The 15,411-nt window shown below is 42.3% G+C and overlaps 1 protein-coding gene across 1 annotated transcript in view; it reads left to right on the forward strand.

The window, feature by feature from the left end:
• The first annotated feature begins 385 nt into the window (after positions 1-385).
• The window catches only part of ADCY10 (adenylate cyclase 10), a 199,965-nt gene continuing 184,939 nt past the window's right edge, over positions 386-15,411 (forward strand). The window contains exons 1-2 of the mRNA XM_070941042.1: positions 386-533; positions 1,002-1,106. Coding sequence (XP_070797143.1) covers positions 386-533; positions 1,002-1,106 — 253 coding nt within the window. The remainder of the gene's footprint in view (positions 534-1,001; positions 1,107-15,411) is intronic.

The following is a 15,411-nucleotide window of genomic DNA, read 5'->3' on the forward strand; positions in this document are numbered from 1 at the left end:
TTCGAACTTACAGTAATTGCAGACAGCTGGTGTTAATCACAATGCTTTTAGTCTGCTGAGCCACCAGGCCCTTTTTGGCTGCTGCCATACACTGCTGGCTCACTGCTGCACATTGCTGATTAAGTGACAGCTTAATCTGTAACTAAGAGAATTCACTGTTGAAAAGAATATGCTTCAGCCTAGCAACAGTTGTTAGGTGAAGTATAATCCATCTACTGTAATTGGAGGAGAAACTGCTGTCAGTTCATTGTGACACAAAACCTAACAATGGAGGTGTTATCTAAGATAAATAAGTCTTCACAGTACTGGGGCATCACAACAGGAGATTTAATGCCTATATAGCAGTGAATAGGTGTCCAAGCTGTGTTCCAATTCAGAAATAATAATGACTAATAAGAATGAACAAATTGAGATTTCAACCCTTGGTAAATTAGCTGCTCATGTCCCTGATATCATTGTGTATGGAGATTTTGCTCAGGAAATGCCTTTTATTGAAAGCTTTGATGGTGTTCTGCTCTTTATGGACATTTCAGGTAAGCAAAGGAAATCAGTATGCCACCGAGGGAAGGGTTTTTTAAAATGGAAACTTAAAATACTAAATGAGAAAAAAAATAGTGCAAACCTTTGTGTTCTTCTTGAAAATAAAGCAAAGTTTAAAAATATCCATATAAACATACAGTAAACCTCAAGGGAATTACTGATTTTTCAACAAGTGCATCTATTTAACTATTATTTCTCTTTTCTTGGGCAAAAAAGGACTTACTTTGAGGATATAGAAATGTGCAGTGGAGGAAATAATGCTCTGTGTGTCAACTGCTGTCAATGAGAGATTCTATGGAGATTTTCCTTTATCAGTTGAAACTTATAGCTGTTTGTTTCTCTTCTTCAAGCTAAGATTTTCTTTTGAAAGTCTAATGAGTCAACTCCTGGCTGCCCTTCTTTTATCCCTAATCCACAGTCTCAAATTTTTATACTGATAGCAGTTGCTTATGATTTTCAAGGTTTCACAGCTCTGACAGAAAAGTTTAGTATGAACACCAGCTTGGATCGTGGTGCTGATGAATTAACACAGACCCTTAATCACTACGTGGGTGATATTGTTGAAGGTGAGTTTAGAACTATGTATGATCTGACTTTGAAGAATACCCATTATAAACAAAGTATTTCCAAACTATCTTTGTTTGAAAACAGGTCTTTACTTATTAGAAAAGTAAGAAAAGAGAAGAAAGATGTGCATAGAGAACATGGGTATAAAACAGATCCACGGATGTTACTTCTTTGTTATAGAGCTTCAGCTTCAGAGATGCCAAATTCTCTCACAAATCATATTGCAGTGTCTTGTCATTGGAGGAATGTGTCCAATTAGTAATGCCAGTGAATATTTATTAGGCCATTAGGTGTGTTTTGCCACATTAAAAAGTGGGCAGTAGATTCACTATGAATCCACTAATGAAGTAAAAATATATAATAAAGGATTAATTAAGCAAAGCACTGCAAAGAAACTATAAAGTATAAGGCTGGCAATATCCATAGACAAGGCAATGAAAAAAGACATAGCAATATTCGTCAAAGAAATGCAAATAGAGAATAAAATCTCACATTCCTATGGTCGTTGAAAGACTATCCTTATCAAAAGCGGGATTAGTTGGAAAATCTGGGGGAGAGCCGCGGTAGTGCAGTGGTTAGAATGCAGTACTGCAGGCTACTTCTACTGATCACCAGGTGCCAGCAGTTCAGGTCTTACCAGTTCAAGGTTAACTCAGCCTTCCATCCTTCCAAGCTCAGTAAAATGAGGACCCAGATTGTTGGTGGCAATATGTTGACTCTATAAACCATTTAGAGAGGGCTGTAAAGCACTGTGAAGTGGTATATAAGTCTAAGTGCTATTGCTATTGCTATTCCAACTAATGTAAAACACTCTCCTTGGGCAGACCTCTTCCTACATCAGTTTCTGAAAACTTGTATAATATTCTACTGCAATTATTCATCCTTCTATTTGTGCAGCACCATTGTTTAAATTTCTTGCCTAATAATTTTTATTTATTATTATCTTTAAGTTTGTTTGATGTCCATCTTTCTTTGAAGTGACTCTGGGTGGGTTATTATATGTTTACATGAGATAGTACTAGCTTATCTATTGTATCCTTATTATCTGGCTAGCTTTGGCAAAGCACTTTTCAAAGAGACAAGCCACTTGAGTTTGACTATGTTAAAAAATGTCCAGTTAAGGTATTGGGGTAACAAAGACTAGAGGGTGAGAACTTTTGAAAAGCCAAAACTTCATCTGGTGGTGGGGAGGACACAGGAGGCTTTGCAGCAGAGCCAGGGGGTGGGGAGGCAGGCAGGTGCTCCCAGTTTGCATGGTCCGTGAAGGCAGGAAGGGAAGGAGGTGGGGGGGCTGAAGCCTCTTCCTTTAATATTGTATACGAAGAGGGCTTGAAATGAGCCTTTCTGATGTAGCGCGGGAATAACGAGAGGCACAAGCAAGCTAGTGACAACAACTCTTTAATTCAGGGTGAGACTTCAGCAAAGAAACACAGGCAACAGCCCTCTTTATATACAGTTCAGAAATAACCATTAACCAATCACAAGCAATGGTGCATTTGAATTTCCCGCACAAAATAGATACATACATAACACTCCTCCATTCCCCTCCATCCTATCTATTTACATATTTACATACAAAATCACGCAGGTGACCAGGGTGTGACTTCACTCTGGTTGACCTGTGCAGTTCAGTTGTTGGTGAAGCGTCGAGCTGGTCAGAGGGACCTCCCGTCTCTCCTGGCTCTGCCAATGGAACCTCCTGGATTTCTCCAGAGGTGTGGCCATCCCCGGCTGGGAGTGCCAACTCGTTGGGGTGGTGCTGGAACTCAGGCTTACCCGATAAGTAATCCGGTTTACTCGGGCTTGAGATAGCTGTTTCAGGGAAACTATGGAAGTTAGGTTTAACAATATCGGGGCTTTCACAAGCTTCACAATTCAAACGTTTACGTAATTGATCGATATGCCTTCTCCAGATTTTACCCTGCCCTACGTCCACTGTATATGATTTCGGGCCAGTTATTCCAGCAATAATTCCCCCTATCCATAGTGGACTGCTAGCATAATTTCTTGCAAACACTGGGGTCCCAATTTGGAATTGTCTTAATCCTCCCTCTTCCCCCTTGAAATTGTCTTGGGAATAGTTCAGATGTAAGCGATCGAGTGTGCACCTACGTTTCTGACCCATTAAAAGTTCTGCTGGACTGCGCCCTGTGGCAGTGCATGGGGTTGTATGCTGTACTGCTAAGAACTGGTCTATCCTGGCTTGCCAGTCCCCCGTATCGAGTCGGGAAAAGGCTTCTTTGGTCGTTTGTACGAATCTCTCTGCAAGGCCATTCGAAGCCGGATGGAACGGGGCAGATAATGTGTGTCGTATTCCTAACTCAGCCAGGTAGCTTTCAAATTGAGTTGCCGTGAATTGGGGCCCGTTATCAGAAACCAGGTTGGGTTGCAAATAGTTTCCTGAGGACATTAATTACAGCCTCGGAAGTGGTTGATGGCATTAAAGCTATTTCCAGCCATTTGGAAAAAGCGTTGACAATTATAAGAAAATTCTGGCCATGGAAGGGCCCTGCAAAATCAATATGAATCCTCCCCCATGGTCCCTTAGGCTTTTCCCACTCTCTAACGGGAGCTACAGGGGGATCTGGGCGGGACTCCTGGCAGGGCCTGCATTTCCCCACCCACTCAGTGATGTCTTGGTCAAGTTGTGGCCACCACACATAACTCCGAGCCAGACTCTTCATGCTGACTATACCAGGGTGCCCTTCATGTAGTAATTCCAACACCCGATGCCTTAACCATGAGGGAATAACCACCCTATCACCCCACAATAAACAGCCCCCCAGCATAGACAACTCATTTTTCTTGTCAAAAAACATTTGAAAATCCCCACTGTCCACCTTAGTTGGCCAACCCCTCATGACCCAGCCCATAACAGTTCGTAAAACAGTGTCTTTGGCAGATGCCCTTGCCACCTCGCCAGACGAGAGGGGCCCCAGGGATACAACATTGATCAACAATACAGGGCCTTCCGGAGTCGGGTTTTCCAATAGATTGGGCAAGGGGCATTGGCTGAGGGCGTCAGCATGGCCTAGAGTCCGGCCCGGTCAGTGGATTAGTCTATACAAATAAGCGGCCAGGAAAATAGATCGGGACTCCTTACGCACAGTCACTCAGGCACTCGTCACTTCCCGCCTGGACTACTGCAACGCTCTCTACATGGGGCTCCCCCTGGGGTGCACCCGGAGGCTCCAGCTGGTCCAGAACGCGGCCGCGCGGGGGATTATGGGGGCGACGAGGCGCTCCCATGTGACACCTCTCCTGCGCGAGCTGCACTGGCTCCCGGTGGTCTTCCGGGTGCGCTTCAAGGTGTTGGTGACCACCTTTAAAGCGCTCCATGGCTTAGGGCCGGGGTATTTACGAGACCGCCTTCTGCCACCAATAGCCTCCCACCGGCCAGTACGCTCACACAGAGTAGGCCTCCTCAGGGTGCCGTCCGCCAGACAATGTCAGCTGGCGACCCCCAGGGGGAGAGCCTTCTCTGGTGTGGCGCCCACCCTCTGGAACAACCTCCCCCCAGAGTTACGTACAATAACAGACCTCCGGATTTTTCGTCGGGCCCTGAAAACCCATTTATTCCAACTAGCTGGGCTGGCTTGAGTCAAATTTTTAAATTGATTTTAAATTGGAACAGTTTTAATTATGGCCAAGATATTTAATTATTTTAATCAGTTTTTTAGATTTTGTACGTTTTGTATGTATGTCTTGTTTTTACTTTGGCTGTTCACCGCCCTGAGTCCTATATTGGAGAAGGGCGGTATAGAAATTTAAACAAATAAATAAATAAATAAATAAATAAATAAATAAATAAAATAGACCACCTGGTCATCCGGGGGGATAGAGCGGCCGGGGTTGGTTTGTCTCCAGCCAAAAGTCCCAACAATGGCTGATGGTCCGTAATAAGTTCAAAAGTCCGGCCAAATAAATATTCGTGAAATTTTTTGACCCCCGCCACAGCTGCTAAGGCCTCCCTGTCCAGCTGGCTGTAATTTCGTTCTGCACTGGACAGAGTGTGAGAGTAATATGCAATGGGCGCCTCTAACCCATTCGGTAGTCTATGGCTCAACACGGCGCCCACTCCAAAGGGGGATGCATCGCAGACAAGCACAAGCGGTAATTCCGAGTTGTATTGGATAAGAAAACTGTCCTCCGACAAAAGTTTTTTGACAGCCTTAAATGCGGCCGCTTCAGACTTGCCCCAAACCCAAGGAACATTTTTCCCTAGCAGTCTGTGTAATGGTTCTGCAATAGTGGCCTTGTCTTTGAGGAACATGGTATAAAAGTTCAAGAGTCCTAGGAAGGCCTGCAATTCGGCCTTCGACTTCAGTGTGGGTGCATTTTGGATGGCCCTTACTTTGCTTTCTGTGGGGTGAATGCCCGTGCCGTCAATTCGGTAGCCCAAGAATTCTACGGAGGGTACCGCAATTTTGCATTTGGACTTTTTGAGCTTAAGTCCTGCTTCTCTAAATCTGGTGAGCACCAGTCTAACTCTTTCTCCAAGCTGAGGCTCATTCTGGCCGCTAATGAGGACATCGTCAAAATAAGGTACAACCCCCGGGAGTCCTTGTAGTAGGCGCTCCATAGTGCTTTTGAAGAACCCTGGTGCAATGCTAACCCCAAACTGCAGTCTAGTGCATTTGAACGCACCTCTGTGCGTTACTATAGTTTGCGATTCTGCCGTAGCATCATCTACCGGCAGCTGCTGGTACGCCTGCGCAAGGTCTAACTTTGCGAAAATCTTGCCAGGGCCCAGGGAATGAAGCAAATGGTGGATGATTGGAACTGGGTACGCGCTCTGTTGGAGCGCCTTATTGATCGTGCATTTATAATCAGCGCAGATTCTGATTGATCTGTCTGATTTGACTGGCGTGACTAATGGGGTTTCCCACTTCGCATGATCTACAGGGATTAGCACCCCTTGTTTGATCAGTTTGTCAAGTTCTGCGTCTATTTTTGGTTTAAGGGCAAATGGTACTCGTCTTGCCTTTAACCTAATTTGGGCTACGTTAGGGTCTAGATTAAAAGAAATAGGGGTCCCCATGTACTTGCCTAGTGTCTCCTCAAAAACGTCCTGGAACTCGTGCAGGAGGCTGTCCTTTAGAGACGATCCGCTAAGGCTGTGGACACCCATGAAGCCCATGCCGAGGGCTCGAAACCAAGCTAGGCCCAGGAGGCTTGGCAGCGACTTGCTGATGATGGTCAGGGGAAGCTCTTTCTGGAACTCGCCGTAGGTGAGCCGGAACGTGCCCACGCCTTCCACAGGAACTCGGTTTCCTTGGTAGTCGAGGAGGCGAACTCGTTGCCATGAAAGCTGGTTCCTCTGGAACTTCGGTAGAAGTGCTTTAAGCGTTGCCCAGGACATGATTGACAGGGCAGACCCGGTGTCGATTTCCATGTCGCATGGTCTCCCTTCAATTTCTACTCTCGTAGAGCTTTTCCTCAACAGACGTGCTGGCTTGGCCGATTCTCGTGCTGTTAGGTCTCTCGCTTTTGATTCTCGTGCCGTTTTCTCGCACCACCATCTCTGGTTGGCTGATTTGAACGTGTCGGTTCTGGTTGGTCGTGATGGTCACGTGACTTGTTATTTCGAGGAAATTGAGCTCTAGAGACTTTAGCCAAATGGCCTTTCTTTTCTGTCATGAGTGTTTTCAGAATTGCTGTAGCTACTTAATCAGTCATAAACAGTATGGACCCAATCAAGCCATCTCCTGTTTGCAATTAACTGCAGGCCTTCCCCGCCCTAGTTAATTGCAGGTTAACTCCCCATATAAGCACAGACCTTTCTGCTTGCTATTTGGGCCTAGACGCTGTTTAGGCCTAGATGCAGAGCCAGTGCTGAAGCACCTGGATGCAGAGCCCAGAGCAGAACTGCAGAAGGGAGGAGAACTCAGCTAAGGAGTCCTGACGGCTGCAGCAGAGATAGCAGCAGAAAAGGAGCCGAAGAGCTGTGTAAAGATACTCCCATGGAGCTAGCTGCAACTGTGAGTTGAGATAGCTGGGAGCCTTTTGAAGTCTCCAATTTCGGCTTGCCTTTTGCTGAGTTGAAGCACGCAAGCCAACATCTGAACTGTTGCTGCTGTTGGAGCCATGATCGGAGGGAGAGCTGGACAGTTTCCCTCCCAGGAGCTTCAAGCCACGTTTGCTGATTGAACTGTTTTCCACAGGTGACTTATAGCTGTGAAGCCTACGCTGCTGCCCTTCTACCACCTCGATGATGTATCGACACCGAAGCTGCTTAATGTCATGTTAGTTTTTTCTTATAGTCTGTTTCGGTATTGTGGAGAGGAATTTAGGGAGATGGCCTGGCTTCATTTAACCAAGATAAGACTTTGTTGTTAATGTGCCTTTTTAAAGACAAAGTGTTTTTTAAACGTTTTGAAGTAAAGTATATTTTTATACAAGACTCCTCTGCTAGTTTTATTTCAGTTCTAGTGTGTTTGCTTGTGAGCTGGTTCATGGTTCGGGGACAACCCTCAACCCCATCCCCACAATTGGTAGCAGAGGATGGCTTAGCGAACCTACACTCATGTGGCGATACGCTAGACTGAAATGTCTGCAATTGAATTAAAGCAGGAAAAACAGATGTTGACTAGGGCTGCAGTGAAAAGCATGGAGTCCCAAAGTGGACTGTCTGGGACTCAGGCCAAAACTGTTTTGGCTGAAAAACCCCAAACTCTAATTTACCAAGAGTGTAGTGGAGCTGCAGGTTTTGGAGCAGAAGCCTTATTTTTTGAAATGCCTAAGGCAGTGAGTAAACCACCATCACCTAAAGAAGTAGAGACTAGAAGAACGCCACTTCAGGCCTCGAAAACAAACTTAGAGGTGGATGATGAACTCAGGAAGGCAATCCTTCAAGTTTTAGGTTTGCCAATCACAAGTGAGAACCCGATTGCTGATTTTAGCGAATCATTGAAGAATCCAGCCATGATGACAGCTAAGAGAAAGAAGATCAAAGTCCTAGAAAACACCGGACCGGCTAGAGACTTTCAATCTTTTTCTAAAACCCCTATTTCGGACTATAAGTGGAGAATGGGGGATAACAGACCACCTGATTTGAATGTCCCTGCTTCTTCGTTAGACCAACATGGCCAAGTTGATACAGCGCCACCTGCTGTTGAAACCATTATAGATCAGGCCATAAAAATTCTAGCTCCCTTGATGATGTCAATGACTCCAGCTAAAAACTCAAGAGACTCTTATGTTGAGTGTAAGGTTGCAAATGCAATAGAAACACTAGCAACCATTTTAGGCAATGATTCGCAGGTGCCATTGGCTCAACAAATAGTAGCTGCATGTACCAACGCACCCCTGATGTCCGCACTCAATTCAGCGCACGCCACGAGTGGGACATACCCATCCGTGACAACACTGACATCCAGGGTGATTCCAGAGGCTGCCTTAACTGGAGATAGGAACCTAGGAGTGCGTCCGAAACTTCCTAGAGATGAGCACCAGAGAGGACCCTTGAACTCTTGTAACCAAACCAGAACAAGCTTTGCATCCACACAACATGAGGTTTTAATCCGTCCCATTGGGGAGGAACAATTGTCAGAATGCCAGATGGAAGACACTGTGCTGTGTGCTTCCATTCCAATGCCTTATTGCCCGTTCCATGACGGACCACACCCTGAACATCAATCAATATCTGTTTCTATGTTTACCAATGTACAGGTTCTTCCTCCTAATTTTAAAAGTTTAAGTGTGGGTGGAGGAAATTTTACGGAAATTTGGCTGAAAAACCCCAAACTCTAATTTACCAAGAGTGTAGTGGAGCTGCAGGTTTTGGAGCAGAAGCCTTATTTTTTGAAATGGGTTAAGAGTTAAGAGTTGGGTTAAGAGTATTCAAGTCATCTAGAACTTCCGGGTTGGCTCCGCAGCACCATTGACGGTCTTTTTAGACCGCCGCCCCCGTGATTCCGTTGAGCCGTTCTGACAGCGTTAATCAGCTGTCAAACGGCTTGAAAATCTCCCCTTCGGGAAAAGAAGGGGAGGAGAGCAGGTGGGTGAGGGTAGAGCTCCCTGAAAACCCCTGGATTAATTCCAGGGGTTAGGAGGGTGAGAGCTCCCCGTTCAGCCCACTGAAGCTCCGGATCCGGGGGGACTCTGTTTTTTTTTACAGAGCTAGGTGTTGCGTCCAATTTCTGCTGTCAAACAGAAGATTAAATGATTTCAAAAAAGCAGGCGGAACAGAAGCAGGAGGACAAGCTTTTTGCAAGTATAACACTTAACTCCGGGGATACAATGTTTCTAATTGGATTTTCTGAGCTGGAAGTTAAGATGGCGTTTTTTTGTTGCGATTTTAAAAGGGAAAGTTAGAAAAAGTTTTTGCTAATAGACTCGTGCTCAGAGACTGGCTTTAAGTTGCTGGAATAGATTTTGAAGAGCTGTTTGGGAAAAGATTGTTTATAAAGAAATTGCTGAATGCTGCTCAAAAGGATGGCTCTGACTTTATGATTTTATGGTTGTGGGAAGAAAGAAAATTTCTTTAAAATAAAATGGCTTCTAAGAAAGGAGATCTTGAAAGTGCTGGATGCTATTTGGAGGTGTCAGAAACGAAACAGTTGTCTGATTTACAGAGTTGTAAGGATTTTGATGCAGAACTTACAGAATTTATAAAAGAAGCCATGAATAATCATACTGCAGCTATAAGTAACCAAATAGCAATTCTTAAAGGGATAACAACAGAAATGACTGAGGAAATCAAAACAACTACGGAGCATGATGACAACTCAGGAGATATTGCAGCAGAGAGGGTGGAAGAATTTTCTCAAGAATTTTCGAGCTTACTCTCTGCTCTTTTCGGAAAAATTGATAGAATCCTTCAAAATTATGACTTGGTTTGGAAAAAAGTAGTAAATGACCAGACTTTCGAAGTTTCAGAAGATGAAGGAGACTTGTCAGTGGCATCTATACATTTAATAGAAAAGAAACAATTGAACTTTTCTTCACAAACTCTTGACAAACTTTGGTTTTACAGACGAAGGAATGAACTGATTTATATAAGCATGAAGAGGCGATTTGGGGGCTCTAAATCAGAGGAAACTTTTTTAAAAAGGGGACAATTTTTGCAGTTATATCAACCTCAAATTAAAATGAAAAACCTCCTCAAAATAGAAGTAGGAGGGATGCAGAAAGATTGGAAAAAATATAAAAAGAAAGCAAGAATGGAAGATTAATCTTTTCTTTTGGCTTTGTAGTTGTTCTACTCATGGTTAAAAATGATTATGTTGTAGGTATTATAACTACTGAGGGGGGAAAAAGTATAAAGTTAAATATTGATTTTTAAATATGATGTACTAATGGTTGATTAATCCTTTTTGGTTTTTTAGTTTATGTATTAATGGTTAATTATGTTGTTGATTATCTTTTAAATTTTAAAAATTGGAGGGAGGAATAATGAAGGGGGGAAATTTAGAAACTTAAAAAATGTAGAAATTTAATTAGTGAATATTTAAGGTTTATTTTTTGTTATGAGATTTTAAAATAAGAAACCAAGAATGGAAGATTAATTTTTTTTTTTGGCTTTGTAGTTGTTCTATTCATGGTTTAAATTGATTATGTTTTAGGTGTTATAACTACTGAGGGGGAAAAAGTATAAAGTTGAATATTGATTTTTAAATATGATGTATTAATGGTTGATTAATCTTTTTTGGTTTTCTAGTTAATGTACTAATGGTTAATTATAAAAATGTAGAAATTTAATTAGTGAATATCTAAGGTTTATTTTTTGTTATGAGATTTCAAAATATCTGAACTTTGAGAAAAGTAGGAGGGGGAAAAATGTTTTTAGGTTTGAATGTTTAAGATTTGTTAATGGTTTTAAAATTCTTAGAGTTATTGGATTACATGTTACTTTGTGTTTATATAAAGGGAGGTTGATGAAATTGTAAAAGGGGAGTTAAGGGGTCTTGGGAGTTATTAAATCTTGCAGTTAGCTAGTTTATTTTAGCGAATGTTTGGTGAAATCTATGCCCTGTTTTTGTTCTGGGAAGTCGGGGGTGGGGGGTGGTGAGGAGGGGTTGAAGATTGAGTTTACCAAATTGATTTTTTTTCTTTTTTTCTGATGATAGTATGAATGATTGTTTATATTGTATACTTGTTTGATCAGAAAATAAAAACTTTTTTATTAAAAAAAAAAAAAAAGAGTATTCAAGTCATCTTAATGAATGAAAACCCCCACCTAGACCATGGTCCTTGGAAGTTGATCTTTTACATCATAAGGCCTTTTGTATCCTATTGATGTCCATTGATCCTGCCTTATATCCCAGTATACCTTATAACCTGACTGTAACGGAAATCTGGGTAAAACTGCATAAGTTATTTTATTTTAAAAGCTCCCATGCCACAAACAGAATTTACAGGGAGTTTTATTCTGCAAGGTTGAAGGCGGGAGTTGATATTAATGAACACTTATGTGAGTTAAACAGGTTAAGGGAGGAGTTGATGTTGAGGGGGGAAACAGTGTCTGAACAAACCCTCACCATTATAATCAATTCCCTTGATTCTAGCTGGGATAATTTTATATCACAATTGGATAATGTCAATTACAACAATTTATCTCTAGAAGTGCTATCTGGTAAATTAATAGCAGAAGATAACTTGCGAAAATGTAGGGCATCTTTCCACAAGAAAGAAAAACCCTTAAGAAGGCCCGATAGTTCAGATAGAACATATACTATCAGAGAATGCTTCAACTGTGTTTCAAGAGAACATTACAGAAGGGATTGCCCACAAAATGTGAATGCCAGGGCATGTCCAAGGACACCTTCTGGTAGTAAGTGCAAAAAGAGGTCATTCCCTCCAGGCAGAAAACCAAGTGGAGATGTTCCTAACCAGAGAAGGGGTAAATGGCCAAATAGAGGCAACAAAGGGAACAAACTTAGGTTTAATGATGGTTCTGTAGGCATAGTAGAAACCACTGAGTCGGAACTTACGAGGGAACAGTGTGAGCAACTATGGTTAATGGATAGTGGGGCTAGTAACCATGTTATGAGTGACCGAAGGCTGTTTGTTAACATGAGAAGGCATAAATCCATGGTCAAAGTTGCAAACGGTAAAAAGGTGAATGTTGTTGGCATTGGAGATGTTTATATTCCTAGGATAGGAGAAATTAATGAAGCATTGTATGTACCTAAGATAGACCATAATTTGCTAAGCTTAATGAGGGTATGTGAGAATCCCAGAATATAGATTCTGTTTTCAGAAGGAACAGCTGTAATTACAAATAACAAATGTGTGATTGGGGAGGTGTTGAAAATAGGTGGTTTGCCTTACAATTCCCCCAATGTGAATGCTGAGGCATTTAGTGCTATCAATTATACTATCTCATCTGGTAGTAATAATGGATCCCAGCTAGAATTGGGTAGTAAGCATCAAGACTTTCAACAGAGGAAGTCTTGTAATAATGATTGTAAAGTTAATATTAAAAATAAAAGGTTTGTAAGTTTTAATTTAAAGTCAAATGATAAGGAACCTGAGAATGCCAATACAGTTTCTATAGGTGAACCGTTGCACAATGAATGTGCTCATCTGATGCATCGCAGGTTAGATCATGTGAGTTTTCCTATAGTGAAAAAGGTAACCGAACACTCAAGGGGAACCAAGATCAATGATTGTAACACGTTTCTAGATTGTTCAATTTGCAGGAGTACGAAACTGAAAGTGAAATCTGCACCCAAGAGGTCTCAGCGGTACTCCGAACACGCGTTCCAGCTTGTCCATATGGATTTGGTAGGTCCATTCGCACCTTCCATTGGCAAGAGACGGTACTTCCTTACCGTAGTTGACGACCACAGTAGATTTGGGTTCGTCTTTCCCTTAACGTCTAAAAAGGAAACATTGGCTAAGTTCAAAGAGTTCTGTAGCTTAGTCGAGAACCAGCATAAAGTCAGGGTTAAGAAGATCTTAACTGACAGAGGGACTGAATTTAATTCAAGTCAGTTTTCTAGCTGGTTGAGTAGTAAGGGCATAATCCATTTACACACCGCGCCTTACTCCGCGTTTCAGAATGGCGTCGTAGAACGACACAATGGAATATTGCAGACGATGATGCGGTGCGCCTTTGAGGATGCCGAACTAAACTTCGCGTACTGGGTGGAGGCGGTCAGATACGCAAATTACACCTTAAATCGAGTGTGGTCTAGTGTGGTGCAGAAGACCCCATACGAGGTGCTATACGGCCATAAGTCTAGTTTGGCACACCTCCACATTTTCGGGGTGATGGCTGATGTTCATGTCCCAAAGGAGCACAGGAGGAAAGGAGATCGAATCTCGGTTAAGCTGAGATTCGTCGGTTATGAGCAGGGCTCCAAGGCATTTAGGTTTGCGTACCCGAATGGGAAGCTGGTTATATCGAGGTCTGCTACCTTTCATGAAGGGGCTAATTGGAGTAAGATCCATGCTAATGAGATTCTCACTCAGAACCCTTCCCGTAGTTTTGGTAAACAGACAGAGGATGTATCAGAGAACCTACCTGATGATAGGAATACATCTAGTTCTGGGAAGCATGCATCCCATGTACCCTTGAAAGGGATATTAAAGCGTAAGATGGGGGTGGCCGGGAAGGATAGGCACCCAGCTTCAGAGACGCACTGTGAAGATCACGAGGAAGATGACCCATCAGATGATTCTGATGTGAATGATGTGCCTAGAAACAGACCAGTTAGATCTACCAGAGGTAACAAACCTAGGAGGTATGATGATTTCATTACCTCAGTCAATCAGGTTTCAGCCACACCTCAGAAATATGAGGATGTGCTGGCCTTACCCAATTATGAACAACAAAAATGGCTTGCCGCTATGGATACAGAGTTAGATAGCCTGAAAAAGCTAGACGTATTCATGCCAACGAGATTGCCCAAGGATAAGAGGGTGATCGGCACCAGATGGCTTTTTAAGAAGAAGCCTATTGAAAATGGAGGTTTTGTTTATAAGGTGAGATTAGTAGCACAGGGATTCTCGCAGAGATTCCCTGACGATTACGAGGATACCTTCTCACCTACAGTGCGCCCTAAGAGTGTGAGAACAGCTCTCACTATTGCTACCATGCGAGGTGAAAATATATATCAGTTTGATATACAGACTTCCTATTTGTACACCCAATTAGATAAAGAACTGTATGTGAGAATTCCTCAGGGAATAAGCCATCGGGAAGACGATGTTTGGTTGTTAAACAAGAGCCTATATGGCTTAAAACAATCTGGCAAGCGATGGTATGAGTGTCTCACTAAAAGCCTAACAGATGGGCTTTTTACCATCATCGGCTGATGAATGTGTTTTTGTTAAAGACCATCAGGACATTAGGGAAACAATTCTGTTGTATGTAGATGACGTCTTGTACATTGTTAAGTCTGAGGACAGTTACAAGAAGTTCTCAGATGGCCTAAGCAAAAGTTTGGTGCTAAAATCATTAGGCCGTATCAACAAATTCCTAGGGGTGCAATTTGTAAAAACCGAGAAGGGGTTTCGACTCTCTCAGCAAGATAAGATCTTGGAATCAATTAAGAAGTGCAACATTGTAGAGGCAAAACCATGTGATACCCCTATGGCAACAGATTTCCTTAAAAACATGTACACTGATTTAAACTGTAACTTTTTTAATCCTTTCCCCTCCTCTTCCTTTCTGTGCCCAGATCCCAACACCAATCTCCCACATTCCAAACAACATTCAACATAGAAGAAAAAAAACAAAACAAAACAAAAAAAAAAAGGACAAAAAACACATCAAACATTGAATAACAAACAATCTTCGTCCCCCACATCCTCAATTGGTTTCCGCCTCTATAAAGAGAGTGGGGGAGAGGGGACGTGCCAATGGTCGGGTCACTTCTTTCGGGTAGTCTACTTAAATTCATCTCTCAGAGAAAAGGGTGGTAACTTCTCCCCGCACTCAGCTTCCTGCAATTCTTTTTCAAGATCTTTGAATTTCTTATCCGCTCCATCTCCCATTATATCATCACGACTTTTCTTTTGTTCAACCATCGCAGGTGAGATTTCCTTCCGCTTTAGTTCTTTAGGATCTTGTCCTCCAGCAGTCCCTTGTCTTCTGGTGTTGAATGTGAAGGGTACAGGGAATCAGATCAAGAGAAGACGATTGGAACTTAAAATTAAAAGAGACCTACCAGATATATTATTTTTGCAAGAAACCCATCAGAAATCTGAAGACTCAAATAAAATGTATATAAAGGGTATGCAAATTTATGAAAAATCTTTTGGAACTTCAAAAGCTAGAGGAGTTGCTACATTGATATCAGATAGGGTATATTTTGAAAAAGAACAAGTAATTGTGGATGAAGAAGGAAGATA

Source organism: Pituophis catenifer, unplaced genomic scaffold, assembly GCF_029215685.1.
Source record: "Pituophis catenifer annectens isolate HBS135680 unplaced genomic scaffold, rPitCat1.0.hap2 SCAF_3, whole genome shotgun sequence".
In the NCBI taxonomy this organism is placed as follows: domain Eukaryota; kingdom Metazoa; phylum Chordata; class Lepidosauria; order Squamata; family Colubridae; genus Pituophis; species Pituophis catenifer.